Genomic DNA, 27,362 nt, shown 5'->3' with positions numbered 1-27,362 from the left:
CAACCACATAAAAAGGAGAATTTGGCTCACTAAATATCAAAATAATATTGCCGTAATAAAATAACTGATTTGTTTAAATCAATATATAATGAATAAACAAGTTATCAGGTTATTTTAAACACTGATCAATAAAGCAGAGAACTTTCTAAATGCCACCATAATTTAAATCAACAGTTTTCATCAGGAAAATCCACAAAAAAACTGATTTAGTACCTGGAATAATGTAATTTAATAATGGATTTAGTAATGGAATAATGACTCTTCAGTGAGTTTGGGACAATTGAGAAACATTAATCTGATTTGTGGCAACAGTCAAATGAAATAGAAATATGTGGCATCAAAAATGATCCTCACAATTTTGAGTCTGTAAAGGCTGTTGTACTAAAGTTAAAATCATAATAGTCTCCACAAATATGTTTTTATGAACATTTAGGGTAATGATAGTTCATGAAGGCTCATGAAAACTCTAAGAGATATAGCCATGCTACATGCATCTTAATCTACAGCCATGCATTTTCAATATAGTCCATGGAAGACTGCATTATATCTAAGTTTCAAGCAAAAAGCAAAAAGCAAAATTAAAAAAAAATGCTTGCAATAAACACTGAAATCTTAATTAATATTTTAAAATGATTTTTGAGTTAAATATCTAATTTTAATAATGCTTAGAACATTATGAAGTAACTTAAACAATTTTGAACCATCTGGTTCACATATGAAGAATGGCATGTAAAAGAAATATCAATGAATGAATACTAGAACCTTTTAATTCCCAAAATTTAAAAGGACAAGTACCATGGAATAATCAGTAAAACTATTTTCTCCACAAGGCACTTTCCAAAATCAGTATCCTCAATAATCTGAAATGTTATAATGAAAAAACAAACAAGCAAAAAAGAAGAAGAAGAAAGCAGGACCATGCTGTTCACCCACGCACCTGGAGGAACAACTCCAATACCATCATCAACATCATAATCTGAGATGTCACTATCACTGATTGGCCGAGATCCTGCACAACAGTAAGGCAAACAAATACCTGAACATCTGGTCATATTGTAAAATGTAATAATATGTTCTTTTAAAGTACTGCTAAAATTCAAAAGATAATCTTAACTGTAAACAATAGAAGAGGAGAACTAAACTGCAGCCATCTACAGTGATGTTTCAGGAGACAGCTGAGCCAACTCAACAGCTTAATGCTGCTACTGCAGCCTCCTGTCCCCTTCTCCCTCCCCCACTTCCTCACTAATCTTCTACTAGGTCAGCTCAGCTCACTAAACCAGCAAAATGCTAACTCAATATAAAGAAAAATGAATACTTTTGTGCTATTTCAGTGAGCTGAATAAGCTGAATCAGCTTGCTGAAAAGGAAAGGAGGTGTGGCACCATATGGTGAGAAAGGGGAAGATGAAAAAGCCCTGAGAGCTTTTAGGAAAGTTCAAACATCTCGCAAAAACTAAGCTTTCATTTGCTTTCTCTGTATGTATTCTCACGCAGCCATTAAAACAGTATCACATTTCCATAATTTATTCTTGAACATGACTCTATTTGCTATGCATTGGCTGGAATTAATGACACTTATGTTGACGAAAAATCAGAAAAATAGCTCTGGATCATATTTAAAAATCATCCCCTATGACCTTCCTATTTCTAAATGTACTTTAAATTAAGTTAAATGAATAGAGAAGTTATAATATTCAAATATTTCAAAATATTTATTAATTTAATATGCATTACCCAAATGTGCAGTCAGATTCCTAAAAAATAGCTCTTTTCAAAAACAACTGTACCTCCCAAATACACACACAGAACTTCTCTTTGCTGCAAAAGTACGCTTCTCATCTGATCGTACAGTAAGTATATTGGAGGTTGAAACTAACTATATGCTGAAAACTGTTTTTAGGCCTCACAAGCCCTTCAGGCTTTTCTCTTCTAAAACAAAAACTTTTAATTATTATGGAAGAATCCAGTAATGACGAACCTCATCTTTGTATTTAAATGAAGAGTTGTGCAAACAAATGTTCTAACAATTCTCTTTTGCTAGTGAAGACCAAACCACTTTCAACAGGTTTCACATACCTAAAAGTTACACATCAACATGTCATAATGTCATAATTTCACATCTCTTTCGTGCCATACTCTTTTGCCATGTTGAAAGACTTAAAATAATATTTTTACCTTGCATATGAAAATTCTAATTTAAAATTTTAAAAGATGAATGGAATTGGGACCTACTTTGTAATTTTTTGCTAGAACTTTCTCCGCCATGGATATGTCTTCTTGACATGAAGGGTGATGGCTGAGGCAGAGGTAGTGAAGATTCATCGTGTGTCTGTAGCTTATACCAATGTGGTTCATCATCTAAAAGTGCTGTCTCCAGCTCTATAAGAATCTAGTAGAAAAATTATCAGGTTTAATTTTCTTTTAAGGAACGATAAAATTAAGTAGCATGCACACATACACAGAGACACATATATAAAATATATATGTATTCAAAAACAAATAAACAATGAACTAATGAGAAATGCAATTCTGTATGTCACCTCTCCAAGAAATTCACTTTCTTCTTCTTGTACTCTTGGCTGATCCCATACAGTTATTTCAAGCATTCGTTCTCTAAAATCTCTACGATGTACGTGTGAGTAGAGAAAAGTTTGGTTCCATTTTGGTTCTAGACTTTTCTTTACTGTTTTGGTCCTCCTTTTACTCTTATCACTGAAACATAAATATTTCTTGTAAAATGCATGTAGAAATAAATCACAAAATGCCATCTACTTATCAGCACTTGCTGCTTTCATTCTTTCTGATCTGAGTGTGCCTAAAAGAGAAAAGTATTTGCTGTACAGTAGCTCACATTCATTCAAATGTCCACAGAGTTAATTTGATACTGGCTTGCATACCTTGAGTGCTGTTTTTCCTGTATTTAATCTAACTTTAACAAATTATATAAAGGAATTCTTTAATTTGTAAGCATTAATTTTACACTTGATTCAATAATTTACAATACTCAATTATAAAATAGATTTCTAAACTGAAATACTACCTTCTGTCTGGAAGAAAATACATTTTTACATAGGGATTCCTGGGGCGTCCATCTACTCTTGGTGGCAAATCTGTTGCTTGCAGAACATTTACTATTAGCTGATGTCCCACTTTGTCATACCACAGTTTCACCTACAAGAACAAAGTTACCAGAAAACATTAATCAAAATGAGAAAAAAAAGAATTTCCATACTGCATCACATTAACTATAATCTAAAAGTAAGCATTTTTTCGCAAGAGGCAACAAGATTTATTTTATTTCAAATCAATAATATTTTGTTAAGTTAGATGGAAAAGATTTTGGTATTATACCAAAGGCTTTTGTACCTACCAAAGCTGAGTAAAATGGTGGTGCCCCATTGTACTTACATTGTTTATCGTAGTCCCTACAAAATCTTTTATCTGTGAGTCCAACTAAGTGAGTATACGTCTTAGCTGTGTACCTTAAAAGTTACATTTCAAATGGGAAGCTCAGACTGCAGCAAATGTTGTCATCTTGCAAACCTTCTTATGAAAAGTATAATATACAGCTAAATTATTTCTTAAAAGAATCATCATGCCATTTTTGAGCCTGCTGTATACTCAGAAACTGATATAATCGCTAAGTGATTTCAGTCTTTCAGAGACTCTGTAAGTATCTACAAATCAAAGTCTAAGTACTCACAATATCTTTAATAAGCACAGCTTCAATTAGCATTACAGAGAACTCCAGGATGCAGTGTTTATCTAAATTAAAATGCATTCCTGACTGAACAGTATAACAGTTACAAGAATATAGCTCTTCAAATGCTCCCATAAAGAAGATTAAGTGGTACTACGCCTGTTGTCTGTAGATTACTGGACATGTACAGAATAGTTACTATTTGCAATGCAGAGGGTACACCATGACAAGTTACAAGGCACATTCATGGGCTCTTCACAAATGTAACTTCCTGCGTTCTCCAGAGTCATATGACAACAACTCTATCTCCAATGTGATTACAGTAATGGTTTGTGAGTGTGTACAGGGGGTCTAAAAAACAACTGAAACCTGCTGGACTTTACCAGCAACAGCCATTTCCCTTGACCTCCCCACAGACCTCATCAGAGAATGCGGAGGGCCCTGGGACCAAAGCTTGAGTCAGTCTGATAAATTTGCATCATTAACTCAAGATAAACAAAATACGCTTACAGAAAGCTGCCCTGGTAAAACTTGTGGTGCATCCCTTAGAGCTCCAGGGCTGGTTGGAGATATAACAGAAATAGAAGGCCTGTCCATCTTCTGAGATTCAAAAGAACTTGAACCTAAAAACACATGAGAAACTCATGAACTTTCCATCTGAAATTCTGAAGCCAATTTGGATAATTTATGAATTGCTTTTTCTTTGAACTGTATAAAGCTTGCACACACAGTATGACTCAATTTATATAAAGGAGAATTTTAAACTGATGTATGTAGGCTGGTAGAAAAGACTGTCTGACCTCCCTTATCCCATATTAAACCTGTCATTTTTTATTCTATTCTAAATAACATACTAAAAAGGTGCTTCTCATATAACACTGACACACCAAACCATGTTTTAAACAAAATATTCTCCACAGACAGTATTACGCATGTGAAATCTTTGATGAATAAGCCCATATTTATTGTGTAGTTTATACCTCCAGTGGCCTCTGAAATGTAATTTCCATTTCCAAGGAGTAGAGATGTAGCAATGTGTGGGAGCAAGACACAACTGTCATGGAGGCTATTCCTGCTGAAGTCGTCTACCAGCAGTTAGTCAGCCAGTGCAGCAGAGCCCTCACTAGTGAAGACAAGCTCATTACGGGTAAGGAGCAGCACTGCATCAGCACTCAGTGGCCCTGCATGACTCTAACACAGTTAATGACTGTTTGGGGGCACAGATTTACTGATAAACAGTCTTGAAATGAAAAAAGTATACACTTGCATGGCCCTAACAACATGGGATACAAAAGCAAACAATAAAATCCTGCCAAGATTTGAAATCAGTATAGTTTTTAATCAAAAGAATATTGTTTCAAATTTCACACATAAAACAGAAAATACATTGCATTTTCTCACATAAAATCCTAGGAGCTGTCAAAGTTTCCCAGTGCTTATCTTCCAGAAAAGGCATAGCTGAAATGACTGTACTTGGTAAAAGACCTTAATTAGTAAAAGGAACAAAGTGTGTACTCACTAGACTCTAGCGGGGGATGAGAACTCTCAGGAATCCGTGGAATATCACTAAAACATGAATATACATATAATAATTAGAAACAACTGAAACGACCTTCTGCTGTAACAAATAAAATGGTTATGGGACACTTGTTTTTAGAAACATGGATCTGTTTTTATTCTAATGCACTGGGGAACAGAGGGAAAGAAAAGGGGAATATTTAGATAGCTGACTGTTTTCCACTAGGGTTCGTGGAAATTTTAATAATGCAAACTAATATTTCTTTCAAAATGAGAAACTAGCAGAAGTAACAATATGAGCACTACAATGTTAATATTGTGGATAAATTCCACAATATTTTTACAAGTAAAACAACAAAGAGCTTTTATGAATAGAAAAGTGGCAAAGGGACTATAGCTACTGGTGTTCAACTATTTTTGGGGAAAAAAGAAGCAAAGAGATAGATTAACTCACTAGTCATTTTTATACAAACGTCTCAAAGAGTTTACGGAATGAAAGTGATGAAAATGTCTTACGATAATAGAAAGAAAAAGCAAGTAACATGAGCAATGTTAAACAAAAAAGAAAAATGCATTTCTTCAAAGGCTAAAAATTACCACACAGCATATTACAAATGAATATGGTCATTTTTTCTGTATACACGTATAAATTCCTAGCATAAAAATATATATGTATATTCAAAATCAAACTGGTTAAGTCCATGTACATCGACTGAAATTTTGCCATCAACAAAATTACTCCTCCATCAAAATCTGGATGATGTTAGCTCCTGGCTCTGTTCTATTCTCAGCACTGATGGAAAATACACTGCAAAATAAGAAACGACTGCTATTGTACAAAAGTTAGTAATTTGGAGCAGGAAAATGGAAATAAAGCTCTTCAATGAGTTACTTAAGAAGATCGTTCATCTAAATGAAATGATACAAACTTGAAACTACAATAATATTTCTAAAGAATATTTACAGGATTTGAAGTATAAAACTGGGCATTTTAAAGGTATTCAGGCATTTCTCTGTTCAGTGAAACATTATGTTACTGACTTGGAAATCAGTAACACTAAGGCTCCTAGGTGTATATGTCATTGTCAAGAAAGAAACAGATGTGGAAGTCAGAAGAGGCACATAATAGTGCCCATCTCTCAGAACTCTGGTTCCAAATGCAACCGAATTTCAGTAAGAATGGCTACCGACACTACACAGGCACTTTGCAAATCTTAGCACAGATGCCCAGTCAACTAGTCATAAATCTGCAATCCCTACACAGAGGAGCTGAATTACACCGGAGAAACAACTTTGACACTATTAATATCATCTGTGGAAATCCAAGCAAAGATAATCAGGATCAGACAAAGAAAACAGAAAAAGCAAAAAGCATTTGTTTTACCTGCACTATCTCATATAAGCTCACCCGAACACACAAGAGACAGTTACCATGCCAAATTTCTTCTCCGAACAGCATACTGCCAGAGGACTTTCTATGCTGTCTTATGTTAACAGCCCCTTGTGTTTTATGCATATTCATAGGTATTTTTTTCCCTCATATTTAGATGTCCAACCCATTAATTCTACTTTTTATAGGTTACTTACCTACCTTGTGTTGCAATCATTAGCATTAACGTCAATTAGTTCCTATGGTGTTTCTATGGTGTTATTGTGGTTATACAGTTTATTGTTGTTACGCCTTCATCTGCTAATAGCACCACATTTTTCACATTTTCCCTAATAAATATCCTACAATTATCCATTACTCATAATTACATTTGCTGATAGACACAGAAATCCAAATTTATAAGACTAAGGAAATTGTTTAGGCATCAATTTTGTAACTTGCAGTCATCTAATTTGTGCCCTTACAGTCCTCCACTTAGGTCAAAATCTGTCCTATTTGGGCTTTTTAGAACTAATATGCTAGAACTTTTGAAATAAAGGCCATTAAATGTGCTGGTACATTATTTGCATTATTAATACTGAGAGATGAAAACACTTCAATTATGCACACGAAATATCATTTTTCAGGTCTTTCGGGAATCTGTTTCCTCACAGGAATTTTAGGTGTATTGGATTACCACACACTACTGCTATCAATCAGATAAAATTTTGCCGAATCAGCACCTAAAGTAGACACAAAGCTTGAATCATTGGCTCGAGCGAGAGTCACTTTCATGGATTTGAAATGCCCACATAATTCAGATAACAAGACAAGGAGAAGCTAGGAAGAAAAAGAGGTAATCTGTCATCTGAAATAAACAATTTTCCATTACATAAGCCAATTCACGTACATCATAATTAAAAAAAAAAACAAACAGAAAGTCTTGTGCAGTATGTTCTTTTTTGTTAACCCACATAAATATTTCTTGTTGTACAAGGTATGGCTTTTTGTTTTGTTTTTTTTTAAATGATAGGTAAATCTCATTCTGATACGAAAAAGACTTTGATTCTTTATTACTGGGGAAAGGAGACATGTTATATGCTCTAGTCCATTTGTGATATTTATTTGCTCTTCTCAAAAGAAAAAAAAAAAGCTCTAATCAGGATACAGTTCTAGTCAGGAATAAAGTTGTTATACTATGTAAATACTTCCATACCAAGACTCATTTTGTCTCATAATAAAAGTGCAATCTGTTGTGGTCTATTTTTGCCTCTGTCTGGAAAGAAACATGCATGGGTCACCCAAAGCAAAACATTACATTTTTCTGGTTTCAGAGTGCACTTCTGAGGGTAAAATTCACTGTTCATATTTAGACATGTCCTTTAATATGGACGTCCTTTTCAACCTAAGAAATTAGACTGCACTCTGCATTTGGGGACCTCAGTTCAGCAATTGTGGTATTTTCTCTGTTTGGCTTTTTCTTCAAGAATATGCTACAGGAATATCTTCATTTTGTACATCTTTTTTTGAAGTTATGTTTATAATATGCGTAAATGACAATAATTCAATAGCAATAAATGTATCTAAAACTCACCTATTTAAAATGCCAACCTAGCACTTTCTTTTTGTAAAAATTGTACAAAATTCTTTTCAGGTTTTCCTTCAGCTGAGATAAAGAGTTCAAGACAGGTCCAATGGACGACAATTTTTTTTTCCTGCTGCTTTAAACACATGAAAATCTAGACTTTTAAAAATCTCCCTGTGGCATTTTTTTTAATTATAAAGATTTAGGTGTGAATCTGCAATTTTCAGTCAAGAATATCTCCTAATTTATCTGACTAAAGGATGCAATTTTTCTGCTCCTCCACAGTCTCCCTCTGGATGGTAATTTTAGCTTCTCAGTAATCAAAATTATTGCATCAAGCTTTCATTTTCCATTAAAAGGTCAAACTCATACTTTAAATAAAATTAACATTTGTTGCTAATTTCAAGACTGTTAATGGTGATCACCATTAAAAAGGCAGAGCTCATTTACAAAACACCGCCACACTTGCACAGTGCAGACAAAAATCAAACATCAAAAGCTGATGTGAAAGAAACATAAAATAAGACTGTTCTAGTCAGAAAAGAAATGCGTTTTACATGTCTAAAACTGAAAACTGTTAGTAGATTTGAGAGAGAGAGAGAGAGAGAGAGAGATTATACTTGGATGAAATCTGGCAAATTCAGAATGAGATAATAAAATGCGTTCATATGTAGGAAACAGTTTACCATCTACCTACCAGATACGGATTGGAGAGAGCCACAGTGACTGTATGTGAACTCTTGACAAACTACAGACAGATTTACATCTTTTTAATTTGTTTTGAAACTAGCCAATAGTCACTTCTTGTTGTTAATCAAGTGACATGGTGCTGAAATACACAATATATGATTCATATTGAAACCTGTATGACTTAGCTCAAAACGGTCCCAACAGCATCATGTTCAGGGAAGGACTGCCCAACATGACGTAACGCAACTATGGCCATTGGAGGGCCCACCCCATTAAGCTTACCAACTGCAACAGATTTTCTGACTCTTCCGACACCTATTTGGGAAATCAATACTAGAAGAACTGTTATCAATAAACTCAAACTTGGATTTATTATAAATAAACATTAAGACCATAAACATCACATGTTAATGTTAATTTTTGATTAAAATTATATTCATAATCATAAAGGTATTTTTATGTTTCCATTTTTGATTCTGATGACAGTATCACTGGAAAATATATAGAGTCTTTTCAAATAAAATAGATAAAAGTCTTTTCTTTTTTCTTTCTAAAAAGTTCCTACTAGTATTGACTTATTTCAAACTCTACAATGCTCAGTGTTTGCTGATGCTTCCTTCTACTCTCTAATACTCATGCAAGTTATTCTGATGTAACAAAGTTAAAAACCTGACAAATAGGTTTTACTCACTTGTAGGTCCACTCAGTTTTGAGAGAAGCCTTGCTTAATTCATCATAAATGATAAAAAAAAAAAATTTCTGCCATTTGGCAAAAACCTTGTTAGTACTTTGACCACACAGAAATACTAATATATATCACTGTACAGATCCAAGATTGTAATAGGCAGTAAAGAAAATGGAATACACACAGTCTTAATAATAAAAGGTCAATCATTCCATTCTTAAAAGATAAAAGCTAACTCACAAATAATCCCTTTGAGAGTCACATTAATAGAAGTAATAACTATGCTTAAGAAGCAAGTCTTTAGCCTTACCCAATAGGCCTCGAAACAATAATTTCAACTTGAGGTTCTGATTTTGATTCTAAAATAATGTTGTAAACTTCTTCATTTGTAGCTCCAGGCAGGGGTTTACCATTCCATTCTAGAACTTCATCCCCTTGAATTTAAAAAGAAGTTTATCTCATTTCCATATTCTTTTACAATGAAGCGCAAAGCATTCATGAAACCAAATGTAACTAACTTTCATTCTCCAAAATGAAATAAATTAAAACCCTGTGTTGAAATCAGAAAAAGGTTTTCAGTCACTGTCAAGGCTCCTCTCTCAGAACACTGCTACAATTTGTACACAACAAAACACGTTAAAGAAACATCTGTAGAAACATTAAATATTTCAGAAATAATATAGCACAAGTCATTGTGTTGTGAAATGAAAGATCAGTGCTTTTTAAGAGGTCCTTTATTAACTAGTGGAAATAAACATTGCAAACAGCTTGATCTTCAAAAATGAAAAGTGTGAAAATCTAATGTTAAAACTTTTAAAATCATGCCTTTTTATTACAATGTATACACTGTGCATTTTGATTTCTCTACAAAAAGGACAGCTTTCATTGTCCATGTCAAATGAACAAAAAATAAAAGCAAAGAGTGACTCAATGTCTCCTGAGGATGTTAGGGGAGATGGAAACAAAACACAATATGAAGTTACTAAAAAACACTCATTTTTTAAGTTTGCCATTTCTAGAATTTAAATACATATGTACGTTGCATTGTCCTTTGGCATTATTATAAAAGGGGGAAAGCCTTTAAATACAGTTTCTGAGGAAAAATCAGTATATAAAATTAAACTGCAGGGATCATAAGGTAAGTTTACATTCTCATATCCCATCATATGCAGTGGTCAAAACCTCCACAACCACTATCTAATGTCGTGAATAATTTTATTTTTCATTTCTTTACTGAGAATGATTTCATGTTTACCAGATTCGGTCAGAAATAACCCTCCAGCTGCTGGCTTTGTTCCCTTCCGAGGAGATAAAAAGCAAGTGATAGAACTTGTGCTTGTCAATAAGCCCAGGAAAATGATCATAAAAACTGACATCTTAACTACCAAAACATGTAGCTTCAATTTCTCTTAATGCTCAGTGACTGTCATTCCTTCATCCCAAACTGCCTACATTTTGTTATTTTAAGAAAGGACCCTAAAAAGGATCACATTAGTTTACAAAGCATTTTGGCTTTCATTAACACATAAGGGTTTGCAGTATACTAATGAAAGACGTAATGCTTGCTTGCTGAGGTAAGTTTAATTTTCCACCATGAAAGTAAATAATCATTTAACTGAAACTGATTTAAATATTTTGTATATTTATTACATCATCTTGTGCTGAAGGGGGGAACAGGTAGTAATTCTAGATATTGCCGAGGAACTTGATTTAAAATTCATGCAACTTATTGAAAACACTCCCAGTTCCTTTTGTGATTTTGATTATATTTTAAAGCTAACAACAGCTATAAACTAACATGACTAATTTTCCTTAAAATAAAATCTGATTTTTTTACAGATAATTTGCTTAATTTCTAAAATTATCACACGCATTAAAAGGAACACGTTTTGCAATTCTTTTAATTTAATAGCAAAAAACAACAAAGAGATATGCTAAATTTGTAATACAAAAAGATCACATGATTTAAACTTAATTTGCACAGCAATGAATCTATCACATTTTGAAGTAGACAGAATAGATACACAATAGCTGAGGACCCTCTAGAGCAACCTGTGAGATGACTGTACTGCTATTTTAGAAATCTAAGCAGCTTTTTCACTTAGGAGAGTCACTAACAAAAGAAAACAAGTTAAAAAAATCTCCAATCCGATTAAGCATAAGTTCATCATAGTCAGAATGTTAAATTAAAATGGCTCTAATCATGCATACAAATAAGAACTTAAGGCTAGACTGAAATGGGGATTTCAGTGTGATGACACTCCTGCTAGTTATAACCAGACAACCAGCAGCCATCAGATATACTTTTTCCTTTGCTCAGCTGGTCCAATTCTTGGTCTCTTTGACCAGCCTTATATTGCCTTTTTCATCTCAGATTCTGTCCCTAAGGCTTGCACTCTGATTTCTCCTCTCAGTGACAGGCATGGAGACAGGAAAACACCATACACTGCTGCAAATTCAGGTGAGCTGAGCTACCTGGTCTCAAGTCACTGTTGTAGCCCAGAGCTGCAAGTCTAAGTCAGCCCAGGAGCTGTTAATAATAAGTAAAAGAGTAAAATAACTGTAATAAGTTTGGTTGCTGCAATGAGCCATTTTAAAAAATGTTTATATTGTTAATTTCATAGAGTGTGACAAGCAGCTTCTGAGATGGCAAGCAAAAATTTCACTGGTGATACTCAATACTGACACTTCAGCACTAACCAATAATGTCTTGTGGTTTGTTCATATACCTAAGCCACTGGAGTTAGTAATAAACTAGAAATGCAAACAATTTTATCATTCCATAAGGGCTTGAAAAATATTTTCCTGTATTTACAAAATATCAGCATATCACATATCACTTGACCAATGTTAACAAATATTAACAGCTGCATTTCTAAAAGCCATATTTTAAGACAATATATTTTGTGTGCAACTGGTCTATTTACCTGCTCTGAGATGCCCCACCACATCGGCCAAACTACCTTTCTTCACTTTGGTAATGAAGGCACCGAGTCGTCCTAATTCTGTCATTTTTCCTCCAACAACCTGGACAATAATAAATTTGTGAGTTTCCAAGCCACACGCCAGACATCAAATCAAGCATAAATCTACAGACAGATTATTTTTTGCATTATTTTTAAACTAAATCTCAATTATGCATAATCAAACCTTTACTTTCATTTTGGGATTTATGGAAGCTTTAAGAGAAAGTCACATGCACAAAAATGCCAGTTCTACTTGAAAAGAAGTAAAACTGACACAGAATTAACAAAACTGAAATTCCTCTTCATATGTTTGCCTATTTAATGTGTTACAATACACTAAGTATCTAAAACTGTTGCAAAAAGAGGGTTTCTTGATAAATAATCAAGAACATGTACTTTATGCAAATAGATGGCTGTATGGCATGAGCATAAGTGTAAATGGCAAGTGCATATCAAACTACAGGTACGCAAATCCCCAAAATGCAACAGGTACACCAATTAAAAATTTAGCAAATACACTGCTAAGGAACACACGCCATTAATACACAAGAACATCACCACTAACTAAAAGCAGGCCCTCTCATCCAAACACCTGACAAGATAAAACAGCGATTTCTGGCTTCTATTAAATAGAACTGAGGAGAGTGTTCTTCGAGTAAAACCACATGATATGCAGATAGAGAAAATTGAAAAAAAAAAAGTGCCCTCAGCAGATTATATCGATAAAATATAAAATCAAAAATGTAGCCTTGTTGACATGCTATTCTCTCCAGCTATCTTAATTTTTCTGTCAGTTGTTTTATCAGGAATATCCTGGGTAGAGTTTTATAATAAAATGCTCCAGTGGAGCAGTGGTTTATTAGGTATTCTTTCTTCATGTTTGCATCCTGGTAACTACTGGGAGTTTTAATACAGACACATATTCAAGAGGATGCAGAAGCCTACCTACCAATAAGGTTGTCACAAGATACTGTGCTAAACTTAACAGTGAGTTTACCCACAGAATCATACATACCACACAAAAATGAGACTCAAAAACCAAATAGGAGAGCCTCTCCAATTTAATTTTCCTATATTAGGGAGAGATCTTTTTCTCACATATTAAAAAATGTTTGGAGTCAGCAAAATCAGCCTTGTGCTACAAACTACTAACCTGAATTTTTAATAGAGTGAAGCTGTACTCATTGTCTATGCCCTGCTCCATACTATCTCACCTTGACGAGGATAAATGGAGTGTGCTCTCACCCAGGATATGCTTTAACCAAGCTCATAGAGCTCCTTCCTGGCTTAATTCCCACCATGCTGAGCAGAGTCAACAAGCCACATCTTCTGCTTCATGTGAATGCTTTAACTACTAGACTACTATATGTAAGAAGTGGTTGAGTTTGGTGCCATTGCCCCTTGAAGTGGACTCATTCCTAAGTGGATGGGAATGTTTCTTATCTTCAACTGATTCCTTGCCTTCTCAGTGGGCAGAGGAAGACACCTAAACTAAGCTCTCTAAATCATCTTTCGAGTTCCATACATTTGGAAATACACCTGGAAAAATGGAAATTCCTGAACTGGTACACTGGAGCCCTCACCATGCTTCAGAAGCACCCCTCTCTCTCTTTTAAGCTTACAAACAATTTAGGGACAAGCACCTAAAAGTCCAGTAGGCAATGCCTAATTCAGGCATTTAAATGCAGTGGGCTGAATGTCACTTATAATGTCTTAATTTGGGGTCACTCAATTAACTGGAACTAGTTTTCCTGAAAAAAATTGTGGATTTAATACAATCTCAGCTATCTTTTAAAAGGAATTTTGCAAATCTTAGCTTAAATATTGAGTCTCATTGTACATGATTTCTGTTTCTGAGTGGCTGGGTAGATTTTAAACACTGATCTTCTAAACATTTCCATATGGATGACATTCATGAATGTGGAATGAGAGATGACAGTTACTTGACTGAAATGAAAGCAGTAAAGCTAGAAAAGGCAGAACCCCATTAACACATTAAGATTTACAGTATATGCCCTGAAAACAGATAGCTGAATAAACATATACTTTATAATCAAAATGGTTCACCTCCTTTGCCATGGATGAGTGGAAGACAGGCACAAAAGGATGAAATATATTTACATCAGTAATTTATCTGTATAACTTTCAAAGTTTACTAAAAACAAAATATTTTAAATTTCCTCAGCTAACTGTAAAATTTCTGCATCTTGCTTTATTTGAGTTTAAAGATATATTTATAGCTAACACTTGAGAGGCAAATACTGCCTGCAAACCTTAAGAGGTTCTCAGTACTTGGCAAGTCAGTAGCATGAATTTCATGTTATGTTTACCCAGGTTTATACCTACTTTTTCTGCATGCAATATCTGGAACTTGAATTCCAGGGATTTAACAGAAAAATAGAGAATGTATATTTACATAAAATGAAGTCATGAGTGTATATTGTGTCCCCCTGTGTCCAGTCCATCAAGCATATGAGTTGTTACAGCTTCCAATTACTAATGCTTGTTTCTTTGGCTCAAGCTCAAGCTCTAGTGGTCTGTATTAAGCTCTAGTGGGCTACAGTGGAGCTGTGATTGGCCCTAGTTTAATTTTTCAAGTGCTTATAACACTATATATGTAGGAAATAAATACTGTCGTTACCCGAACATGGGGTAAAGGCTTTTCCTGTCCCATATTTTAAGGAAAACACCCTGTAATATCTCCTGCTGAGATTCAAACACCATACTGCATTTGCAGTCAAACTTTAGGTGCTGCTGCCTCCTCAGGCACAAGGCTGGATCAGCGAGCTGTGGTACAGGCACAGGGGCTGCTGTCACACATATAACCAAGATGGGTAGTACCTTATCCTTGGGCAAAGCAGCAGCTACCCTGAAGCAGCTGCACGAACTCATTTAAAACCTGAACATGTATTTTTTGACTACAAATGTAGAAGCAAAGATGCAATGCAAACAAGCTTGGAAATAAAGGAATACAGTATTAGAGAGATGTAAGAATGCGGGGGGAGGGAGGAATGAGAAGGTCTAGAGAATTAGGATTGTGTGTCAGAACAGATGAGAAAATGGAGATGAGCGGTCACTACCTCCCACTCTCTATTCACATCCTAAGGGATCTGTCAATATTGAGGATTACCTCATATTTTGAGGAAATACAGCATGTGCAAATAGCATGTGGAATATATTTTTGCCAAATGGCAGTATAATTGGAAAGGCCTCTGATTTAGTGTTAGGCTTCTACATATCAGGTCAGTGGTAATTTCATTCTTTAACCACATAACCTCTTTAATACTTACTTTTAGCCCCAGTAATGCACCTGATTCTTTTGGCATGGTTGTTCTTTTGTTAAGAATAACACGTCCAATTAAGCGATCTCCCTCCTTAGAAGGTTGCCACGTTACTGGATGCTGTTAAAAAAACAAGTAGTGGAAATAAAAAAAGTAATCATTTTCCTGTCTTCATATGTACATTTACATACAAATACAATTTGCTAAAATCATCATGTCATGGTGAACATAAACACCCTTCGGATGTATGATGCATCTGAGTTTTCTATTGTTATAGTTGTTGGGCTCTGGCTTCAGTAAATACGTAATTAGCATGCTCACTACGAAAACATCTCAACACTAAGGCTGCAGGTAAAATTATAGAGCAGTTCAAAGGTTAATACAATCAAACATTTAAAACATACCTTAGGTAAAAAAATTAAATGTTTACATTTAATTCTATAATCTTGAAAAGTGCTTTTATAAATCCTGTCCTTTAAAATAATATATATGCTATTCAGCTCTGCCATATATAATAAAAGTCAATATCTTTTTCCATTCAAAGTCAACAGAAAAATTCACTAATCACACTCAGCTCAGACTCACACGGCTTCCTTTGTGGTGTGTAACTGACTTGATGAAATGTAGTAGCACGTACACATAAGAATTCATTTTATATTAAAACTCAGGTAATTTTTCTAGTATAGATTTTGATGAAAATCTCTTTCTGATTTTGAGTTCCACGATCTTTAAGCCAAGTTTTCATATATTATGAATACAATAAAGTTCTAATAACAAAATATCAAAGCTGAACTGAAATAATCAGCAAACATTTTAATTCATACATATGAACCTATTTTTCCATAGTTCTTACCGAACTAATAGGGGATGTCTCCCTGCTGTGCCATGTGGCAGGATCCAGCCAGTAATAATCCAAGTCACCTAGAAGAATATGAACGGAAAGAAATGTATAATCTCTCAAACAGAGAAAGGTGTATGAATGATTAGTTCCGTATGCATTACTTTTAATGTACAATAGTTAAATCAAGCAAATACAACACTTGCACTATGAATCAGATTAACTTACACCTATCAACTTGAAAAGTATAGACTAAAAATATAAAAATAAAAATATATAATAACACAGGGACCTCTGGTTCTTCATGAATCACACAGCCGAATCAGCTGGGCACTCCAGCTGCTCTTCAGTTTGCCCAGTCATCTTCCAAGGATGGATCCCAACAGATAGCATTCACACTCTTCCTCCTCCCCCATCTCCATACTAAACACACAGTGCTACAGCTAATAATAACATTAGAGAGAATACTTCACAGAATAAGCACTTAGCTATAGTTAAGGACAGACCAGTAAACCACCCTCAAGTAACTACGAAGGAGCTGATTAATGCTGTGCCAATGGGAACTGTGCAGGCAGGGAAAGACAGAAGTTGATAAATAATAACAGAATACAGATTACAGGGTTAAACAGCCACATAAAAAGAGCAACAGTACAAACAGCAAATACAAGGCTGTAATCTTTCATTTTGCTCAGGACAAACTTCTACAGTATGTACATTGAGAATAAAACCACAAATGAAGACGTCTGGAAGCCCTGGGTGGCTGGGGCCAAGAGCAGAGGCTAGGACACCACTGGGAGTGCAGAAACTGAGGGCAGGCTGCAGAAAACTCAGTCTAGCTTCGCTTTACAGCTGTGTCATTTAACATATTACAGCTGTGGGAGGGTGACTTGATACCAAAAAATGGCCAGCTTTCCTGGTTGTTCTCTAGCAGGAGTGCTGTAGAGGAGTGATATAATTGTGCACTCTAAGAAAAAAAGGGAAGAGGAAAAAATTGGAGAAGGAAGAATTAGGCAGTGCTATATGGGCTGCAGTTTTATTCAGGGAAGGGAAGGGTGCAGATGGAAGGACTTAGGAGAATGACCCAGATGAGAAAAGATCCAAGAGGAGGGTAAATGTGAGCTTGATATCACATGAACAAGTCCTAAGCATCTCTGTCCTGGTGCTATTTTAAATAGAACATACCTGTGAACTCTGAACCTTGGAATTTTTTATTCCTTTGCGCATTACTACAGTATATGAGTGCAATGCAATAGTTGGGAACGACGAGGACAACTCTTCATAAGGCTCTCTTGAAATAACAGCAGTATACAAAAGCGTGATCTTAAGTAATCCAAGTGATATTTGTGAAATTTTTTATGTGAGAAAAGAAATAGTAGACTCTTCTGCTATTTAGCTTACTATATCTTAAAAAAAAAAAAAAAAAAAAAAAAAAAAAAAAAAAAAAAAAAGAACCAAATCAAAATCAAAACTTTCACCTGAGAGGAAATACAGCCACCTCTCACTACTGAGGTCTATACCCATACCCACACCCTTTTGGTATTTTTTCACCCTCCCTTTGGTAGGGAATCTTGGTCATTTGAAATGTTAGGACAGTTTAACAAGTCTGCTTTTTGAAGTCACAAGTGAATATTTTCTTTAAAGCCTTTAAATTATGTCCCAGAGTTTAGGTTTCATTATGGAACAACTCTTCTTTTCTAACGACGTTCCTAGAAACTCTTTGCTGATCGCTTAAAAGCTACCGGGTAAAAATGCTACTTTCATTAAAATCAGTGACTTATTTCAGATACCCCAGCCTTTCACCCTGGATATGTTCTGTCTTGGGAAAACATATTGTATTTTTTATATACACTGTAGGCAATAGAACTTCACTATTTTATTTGAGCAAATATATCTCTGTAACTATAGTTACATCATGACTCTTACTAGTGCGCAGACAGCCAACAGAAGTCCAAACAAAGCAGGCTTTTAGCAAGAAAAAAACACAAATCAAGACAAAAGTCTCTACCATTTTTATGATGTTGTTTTTCCACAAATATTTAGATGCTGATTATCAAATACAAGTTGTATCACCCTTTATAATTAACAAAATCTTTAATAACTTATTATATACATGATCATATGCATAAGCTATTTTTAAACAGCTTATTATTATCATGTGCATAACCACATAAGGCAGTTTGGGGTTGTCCTGGCTACTGTAGTTCTGAAATTCTGAGGGCTTAACTTCATATTAAACATCTTTCAGTTTTGCTTTCAGTCTAGTTCCTTGCACCTTTCAAGCCTTCAAAATTGCAACAACAACAAATCCATGGAAGCAGACTGCCCATCACAAGTGTCAGCAGTAAGTTGGCTGCAGCACAGCCCTCTCCAATTTTCAGTAATGGACTCAATGGCCCAGAAAAAAGCCGTTCTCTTCTAGCGGCAGAGCCCTACCATATGGGAAACAAAAGACGCTTTGCCTCTGTGTTTCACAGCTGTTTGCTAGGCAATAGAGCAATGCTCGGGCAGCATCGGAGTCATCTCCAGCACGCAGAGCTGTGCGCTCTAGTGATCAAAACCATTTCTGCTCCTCTCCCCATTGCTCCCTGTTCCCTTCTTCCTTCCCCAGCTTCTCCTTCCATGCCCACGCTTCCTTATGGCCCTTCCTCCTGTTTTTTGCATATCCTTGATCACCCGAATCATGCATCTAGCATCCTGACCCAAAAAATTCTTGCTGTAGCAAGATCCCCTTACATGTCTTCTGTCCTTGCCACTACCTACTAATCTTCCCTCTTCTCCATCTGCCTACCCTCTGCTCCCTTTCTTCCCTGTCCATTTGTTGCCCATTTTCTGTCTCCTTCTGCTCCTGGCTGTAAACTGCATATTTTAATCCCTCCTTCCCCTCATCCCTCTTTATGCTAAACTATGTCCTCGACAGCCCTTCTTCCCCAAACATAAATCTTTAGTTTCTTCTGCCCCTACTATCTGCTGTACGCTTCCATAAATTTTAAGCCTGTTGCCTGCACCCTGTCTGGCCACTGACACGGTCATTTTGCTCTCTGCTCCCAGAAGCTCAGAGCAGGAATTGCACTGCAAACTCCGCTGGCCTGAGAACAAGCACAGATGAAATAGTTGGAATCTATAAATGTAACAAATCAAAACTCTCAGCTGAAAGCAGCTGGTCTATATTTTGGAGAATATTTTAAGAGATGCAAAAATGCCCTTGTACCAGGCCAACAGCCCGCCAAAATTAAAGATTCTGCTCCAGATAATGAGGGCAGCTACCGCAAAGGGACTGGAGAGAGAAAAGAAAAAAAAATCCTGAAAAATAACTGAATTTTAAACTTTCCATTAAAATTCAGTATTAGATCAGTGGCATGGAAACTTTTGGCTCAGTCTACAACAACAAAAAGACTTTTACAATGGCAAGTGTCAGGTAACCTACCTCATCTACTAATATAAAACAGAACATACAAATTAAAACATAATGGGCAAAATCCACAAATACGCTGCACACAACCACATTTTTTAAAGTGCTAATAACACTTAAACTATTATCTTGATATCTGCAGTTAAGCACTTTGCTACAACTACAGTTTTAAAAAACATTTATCCTTCATCATTCTATGTCCCTGTTACTTCTCTCCCTAATATCTATTTATGCCATTCTTGCACTGCAATATCCCAGAACCGAACATGTTTGTTTAACTACATGTAATTTCACTAAACTAGTATTACAAGAGGTGCAAAAACCTAAGAGCACCATTTTAGAATTTCATATTTTCTCAAAAACAAACAAACAAAAACCCAAAATATACAGAGTGCTCTCTCCCTGGTAAAAATCACTAAAAATAATTAATAAAATAAAAGCAAATTTAAGACAGAACAGAAAGAAATCCTCTTTTCTAATGATTACATTATCAATTGATAGGCTTGGACTGCTTTTAAACTCATCTTAAATAATGCCTTAAATTTACAAACATGAAATAATTAAATACAATAGGCTCCTATGAACATAAGATATAGAAACATTGTACCGTTACTGCTGTACATTATTGATATATTTACATAAATAGATGTGCCTCAACACTATGTATATGATTAAAAAACATTTGTAGCTATAATTCATGCTTTACTTAGGATTAACAGTGAAATAAGTATACACTCACAAAACCCTGTTTCCCGATGGAATAATTCAAAATGTTGTATCCTGTCAGCAATGAAATACTTTTCCTATTATCACATCATACTGCTGCTCCATTACTGTACACTGGGACATAAACTGATACAATCATACATCTACTTTACAAGAGACAAACGTGTTGATATTTCTTGAGAAGTGTTTGGTGGTCTTCAATCTAATTTCAAGATGGGGAATAATAACTCCAATATATTTCTGTTGATTTTTCATCAGTAACATACATGCCTTCGAAAGAGAGGGAAAGAAAATTTGCAACACTGAAACAGTGCTCTCTCTAAAATGCTTCATATTCAACAGTACTACCCATACCACAAGCTAATGCTGCGATTTTTTGTGAAATCCTGCAAAGCTGCTAAGTGCTAGAAATGACAGCCTTGTCTCTGCTGCAAAGCTGAAGCTTTTCTTTGCTTAAATGTGCACAGAATACGAGAAATATTGTTTTCCTGTATGATTACTCACTCTGCTTTCCAAAGAATCTTGAATACTGGAGATTAAATGCCCCAAAATGTTTCCCCAAACCTAGGCTGTATTCAAAGGCCAGTGATATTTGGCAAGGAATACTGTTCCGGTGTTTTGCTCAAACCCAGACGCACCAGGTCTGCAGCAGCTCTTCAAGACAAGAGGAAGACAGAGCCCGTCAGTAAGATCCAGTCTGCCTGCGTTAGGCTCTTCGCTGCAGCCTAAGATTTAGCTGCTAATTAATGCAACAGTTCTACCGTGTACCCAGGAAACTTAGGCTATTATTTTCAGAGGCTTCACCTAAAATTAAAGTGCAAACCGCCTTCCTAAATTAGACAGACTAGATCTTTCTACTAGCATAAACAGCAGACATATATGCATTTAACTTCATTAATTTAAAGGCTCAAGGACAGCATACACTACACAGACAATAAAGTGTATCGAAAACCTGGAATAGTCCTCTGTTATGTCTTCCTCAGATCTCATGGGATGGGATCAGTATTTTATGAATGCTGTTGAATTTTCCCAAAGCAAAATCAACAGAAGCCATCTATCAACCCACAGAAAGTTACAACAAGACCACCCTACAAATAGAAAAGCTGGAAAATGTCTTCAGTATACTGTTACAGCCATCAAAAACATTTGGCTGCTATAACGCATGTGATAAATCATATCGTTAAGACATTAACAGTGAGCCAAGACAGCACTTGTATGCCCAAGAAAAAGAAGAGAAAATAAAGAAGATAAAGGTCTTTTTATCACTTCAAAAATAATTAACTGGATAAACAATATATGTTTAAATTATTATAGTCAAGGTTCTGGCTAACCACAAAAGGAGAAAACACACAAAATACCCTGCCTTCACACAAAACCCTCACATCTAAGTGGCAAACAGAGAATTCAAAAAGCTACCTATTGCCTATTTATCCAGAAAGCTTCACAACATGTTAATTTTCCCCTTGATTTCAAACCAACTGACTCAACATGTCTACAACTAAGAATTTAAATCCTTGCAGAATGAGGTCTGTGTTTTATTATTTGTGCAGGTCAAGGACAGACGAGCTCATGCAGTATGTGGGAAGAATTTCCCACTTGAGTATGAAGTTTTTTATTTTATTTTATTTTGTACAGAAAATACATAATTGTCAAGGATGTGAGCTCCCTGTGAGCTCCCTGCTGACACAGGTCCTAACCACTGAATGCTAACATACTGTAAGGCTCCAAAGTTCAAATAAAACCCAATAATTCCTGTAAGTGACCGCCAGGTCATCCTATCAATTTGATATTTAGGCATTGCAGTATAATGATAAGGTACAAAATTGCTTTTCTATATCTTAATTACATTTCTGAATAATTAAAAGTGACTGGAAATGGATCTATTACTACCTGTAGCTTTACCAAACAATATGTTTTCAGATCTAGATAACTGATAATCGGGACTTATTCAACATATCCGAAAATAAATGTTCATTCCTTACTCCTGTGTTTAGAAGATAAGACATTTTACATTCTCTTTCACAAAAAAATCATTTTATTTTGAAACAAGCCTCTTAGCATAAAAATCTTTTTTAAAGTGGTACTTACACTTGCAAACACAGTGCAGGTTGGAATGCTAACTGATATTTGCACAACAGAAATCAAGAAATAATTAGACAAGAAAGCAGTGAACTAATGAAATACTCTTTTTTTAAGGACACAAATACTAAACTTAGTCAAGTGAAAAGGAAAATCCATTTGACTTCTCATTCAGTTACTATTCCAAAGGTTTTTTTTATAAGAATGGTGAGTTCTATGCATGCTCACAATTATTTTTAATTTTATTAAGGAATAATATGTGAGTGGCTGATTATTAAAGATTTCTTCAATGCATTCTTTTTATCTGGGTATAATGTAAATTTCCTGTGGACTGGCTAAAAAAAAGTAACATGAGTTTCTTATCCAGATATTTATTTATCAAAAGTATTCATTTTTTATTATTTGTGTAGCATGATTTTTTTGTATTAGGAGTACAGTTTATGCACAAATCCCTGCATTAGGAAATACTGCATTTTCTTCATTATTAAGCAGGTTTCCCTAAAGTTGTAATAGCAAAAGACTGCCCAACACAAAAACAGCTGGACTAAATTTTATGCTTCAGAGGTAGACTTCCTACCTGAATTATCTCAAAGTGTTGTTAGAAGGTATTATACAGTCCAGATTACAAACTTCATGAATTGAAATTTAAAGCCAAAAATCACTGCCTACCCAGTCACCTAACAACCTGAGGATTTGTGAAGGCTTCTACAACTTTTCATCTGGCCACGCTAGAGAAAGTCAAGACACATCACAAAGAAGCTACTCTAAGTTTCCTGAATCTCTAAGTAGTCTTTTAAGAAGCCCTGAACCAAGGGCTTATTATTTAGGGTGACCGTATTTAGTTTCTTCACTCATATGTTTTAAGATCTGAAGAGTTCATCAACCCTTTCCAGCTAAAGGTTTACTTCTATCTCAGAGATGGTCTAAGATACGATTCTTAGAATGTTAAGTCTTGTTGTATGCATGTGAGCGCATGTATAGATGATCCATAAAGCCCATAAAGGGATGGCTCTCCAAACCAGGTTCTGTAAGATATTCAGAAAGTGTATTTTGAGTGCTAAAGAATTTAGAGGGATTTAAAAATGTACAATACTAAGCAAGACACACGAACTTTCATTAATTCAAAAAGTTCCTTTAAGAGTTTTATTTGAAACATTTTGTTGAGGATGACAGAAAATGACAGAAAAGCTGTTCAGTACTACCAAGAACTTCCAATCTACAGGCAAACATTTTAATTGATTTCTGATCCTGTATTATCTGAAGATTTAAAAATCTGTTCTCTCGGAACTAGCTCCAAGTCCTGATTTTACTGACTGTGATTACGCTGTAGAGCTGGAGCTAATCCTGTAGATGGATGGATGTAGATCTTCTTTTTGAGACTTAGAACTTACTTGAATTAATTTGATTGATTTACTAACTTTATTTAATTCCAATTCAATACTGACACTAACTTGTTTAAAATGTATTATCTGAGTTCCTGTTCAGTATTATTAACCCTATTTTAGCTTTGACATGATCTCTTGAGCCTATTTTTGTACAGCACATAATGAAATTTATAAAATGAATAGCAAGTTATATCTGTGAAAGAAGGTAATATTTTCAGTTAGGCCTCTTTTGATATTTTTTCCCTGACAACTTAAAAAAGATTCAATTGAAAATTTTCTATCTGAATATTGTTAAAGACTAATTCATGAACAAATTATAATTCAATACCCAAACAGAAAATAAATTCCCCTCAAACTCCAAGGTGCTTTATATACATTGCCAGTAGGTCGGAATTTTAACAGGGAGACACGCACGAGAAAAGCTGTAACTCAGCCCAGGCCTTGCAAGTCCCAGGGATGAGATCCCAGAGGGGTGCCAGAGCCCTGGAAGCCCCTGCTGCAGAGAAGGAGAGGCAACTAAAATGGGCCAGGCCCAGAGAGTCTTATTTCTTCTTATTTCATTTTCTTCTGGTATGGGGAACAGGGAAAGACAGAGGAGGTAAAAAAACAGTGTTTATAAACAGGCTGACTGGAGCAATGCAACTGGGACCACAGTGGACCACAGGAAGGCGGAAGGAGAAAGACAGTGAGCCGTTCTGTTGATCGTCTCACACACACACACGCACACACACACACACACACACACGCACAAATAAGTCACTTGAGAAATAAACAAGAAAATTACATTTAATAATCAAAGTTATGATTTACTCATCATAAAAACTTGGGGAGATAATTAATCTCAAATATTATTACAAAAGAGAAAGTCTGAGGAGAAAAAAAGAAGCCTTGCTTGTCCTGAGCTTCAGGATTGGTGATTAAAGAGAAATACGCTTCCACATTATTATCATGGGATCTACTCCAGAGCACCAAATGATGAAGATGTGCTTGGTGAGGTTTTTGGCGAGCATTTGGCAGACTCCTCCACAGCACTGCTTTTGACGGTAATGAGAGATTTTAAACATACTCCTTTCTCCTGTTTGGATGGGAATACTGCAGGACTAAAGTCTTGGAATGCATAGTGAGTGGTCACAGACACTAAGAAAGCAATTAGAAAAGAACTTTATGAGCTTTTCTTCCAACCAATGGAGGGGAAATAGTTAAGAGTATGAAAGTGAATAAGCTTTATGATCCTTAAATAGGGAAGGAGGATGAGCACAGAATTAGAAACAAAAAATCTTTAGACTTAAAAAAAAAAAAAACCTCAGAGAAAATAATGAAGCAGATATGATGGCAAAAGAACTCCGGAAATTACAGAAGTTCTTCAAAAAAACAACGCTATGGTCAGCAGCATAACCAGCCCGATAGAGAGGAATAAGTACAGTAAGTGACTAGCTAACCAAGTCATGAGTGTTTCATTTTCTATATGTACAAACCATGGAATGTTATTTGTAAGCAAATAACTTATGATGATTATGATAGAGTATCATTAAGCATGCAGGACAAAATCAGAAAGGCCAACATACAAACTAAATGCAAACATCAAGGGATGCAAAGATGATCAAGAAATCATTCTGCAAGATGACTATGGAAGAGTTAAACCACAGCCGTTTGGCTCTATCAGCAAATGATACCAAGCAGGCTATGATTCTATGCCTTTTTTAATTTTAAATGACAGTTCTCATAAAAAGAAACTTGACTAAAATCTCAGCAACAAATTAACGTCTGTAGCAAAAAGATTAAATCTTCTGCCAAAGCAGGAAAAGATGGGGTCAGACTATCTAAATAAATTATACACTCGGCTAATTCACTTCACCCTGGAGTACTTACAGACATGTCTGAAACTATCCCATTGCCAGGAACAATTATTTCTAAGAATTAGAGGAGTATGGATGAAGTTCTACAAAACTCAAGAAGGGCAAACACCATACCTAAATGTTTTAAGAGAGGGAGAGAAAGAGGGGCTAGAAATTATAGACCAGTCAGCTTAGTATCAATTCCTGGAAAAGTACTAAGAAGAAAAAGAAGCACCTACAAGACATTAAAAAAAGAAGTCACATCTAAAGTCAAATTGTCAGTAACAAATCAACCTGATTTCATTTTCTACTGCTGCAGGAAGATTGTAGATAGGGAAAAAACAGCAGATGCCATAAATCTTCAGTTGAATAGGGTTTTTTTCATAAGCATGCCATGTTAGAGTCACACCAGAGAAACTGTTTAAATAAAACTACTATAAGGTGGAAAACGATTTTAAAAACCATACAGGTCATCATAAAAACCAAAGGATGTATTAAGTGGGATCTTCAATATTTGTCTTGAATATAGTAATAGTCAACACGGGCATTAACATTCTAGACAAAAAAACAGAAAATATACATATTAAATTTGTAGGTGACCCCATCCCAAGCAGGGAGAAAGGAACTGCTAGTCTTAGGAGGGCAGGACTGGAATTCAAATCTATCCTCACAAACTGGAAAAATGAAGTGGAAAGAAGAGGATACAGTTCAGAGTGGACAAGTAAAAAGCTCCATACTTAGACCAGAATACACAAGTGTAGAAACAGGGAAAGGAAGTCAACCAACTAAGGAGTAGCTACCCAGAAAAAGATCAGGTGGATTTACCAGACCACAGCAGCAATAGCAGAGGACAACAGGCAAGTCTGGCAGCTGTCTGTAAACCATTATCCTTGCACTTGAGAAGCCAGCAGGGTTGGCCACAGGCCAGGTTCAGTGCCTTGCCTACCCACTCACCTGCTAAATACCTCCTCAGATCACATTGGTGGGGACCTTGAGGTTTTTTGCTGTTGCTGTTTCGGGGGAGTGGGGGTGTGCTATAGTCCACATCATGGTTTGTCTTCTGGGCACCTTGCACCCACCTAGCTCCCTAACATGACAGTGACCTTGCTGACAGCTTGGTCTCTCAGGTTCTCTCCTTACAGAACAAATTTTAATTTTCAGAGCTGAACATCTGGCTTAACTGAAGTGTAGCTGTGAAGGAAGGATATGAATGAGATAAATTTAATGGCCAGTGAGATATAGAAGGTCTGATCTAATAGTCCTTCCTAATTCTAAAGTCTTTTACACAATAAAG

The 27,362-nt window shown here is 35.5% G+C and overlaps 1 protein-coding gene across 14 annotated transcripts in view; it reads right to left on the bottom strand.

The window, feature by feature from the left end:
- Window positions 1-27,362, bottom strand: part of RIMS1 (regulating synaptic membrane exocytosis 1) — a 356,720-nt gene that overhangs the window by 142,517 nt on the left and 186,841 nt on the right. For all 14 annotated transcript variants that reach the window (XM_064508655.1, XM_064508656.1, XM_064508658.1 and 11 more), the window contains exons 7-16: window positions 16,650-16,717; window positions 15,806-15,916; window positions 12,477-12,576; window positions 9,860-9,983; window positions 5,222-5,268; window positions 4,213-4,325; window positions 3,043-3,173; window positions 2,543-2,714; window positions 2,235-2,391; window positions 938-1,009 (exon numbers count right to left, since the gene is read on the bottom strand). In XM_064508655.1, coding sequence (XP_064364725.1) covers window positions 938-1,009; window positions 2,235-2,391; window positions 2,543-2,714; window positions 3,043-3,173; window positions 4,213-4,325; window positions 5,222-5,268; window positions 9,860-9,983; window positions 12,477-12,576; window positions 15,806-15,916; window positions 16,650-16,717 — 1,095 coding nt within the window. The remainder of the gene's footprint in view (window positions 1-937; window positions 1,010-2,234; window positions 2,392-2,542; window positions 2,715-3,042; window positions 3,174-4,212; window positions 4,326-5,221; window positions 5,269-9,859; window positions 9,984-12,476; window positions 12,577-15,805; window positions 15,917-16,649; window positions 16,718-27,362) is intronic.

The sequence above is a fragment of the Dromaius novaehollandiae genome, chromosome 3 (assembly GCF_036370855.1).
Source record: "Dromaius novaehollandiae isolate bDroNov1 chromosome 3, bDroNov1.hap1, whole genome shotgun sequence".
NCBI classification, from domain to species: Eukaryota; Metazoa; Chordata; class Aves; order Casuariiformes; family Dromaiidae; genus Dromaius; species Dromaius novaehollandiae.
This window is presented reverse-complemented; position numbering and strand designations above follow the sequence as displayed.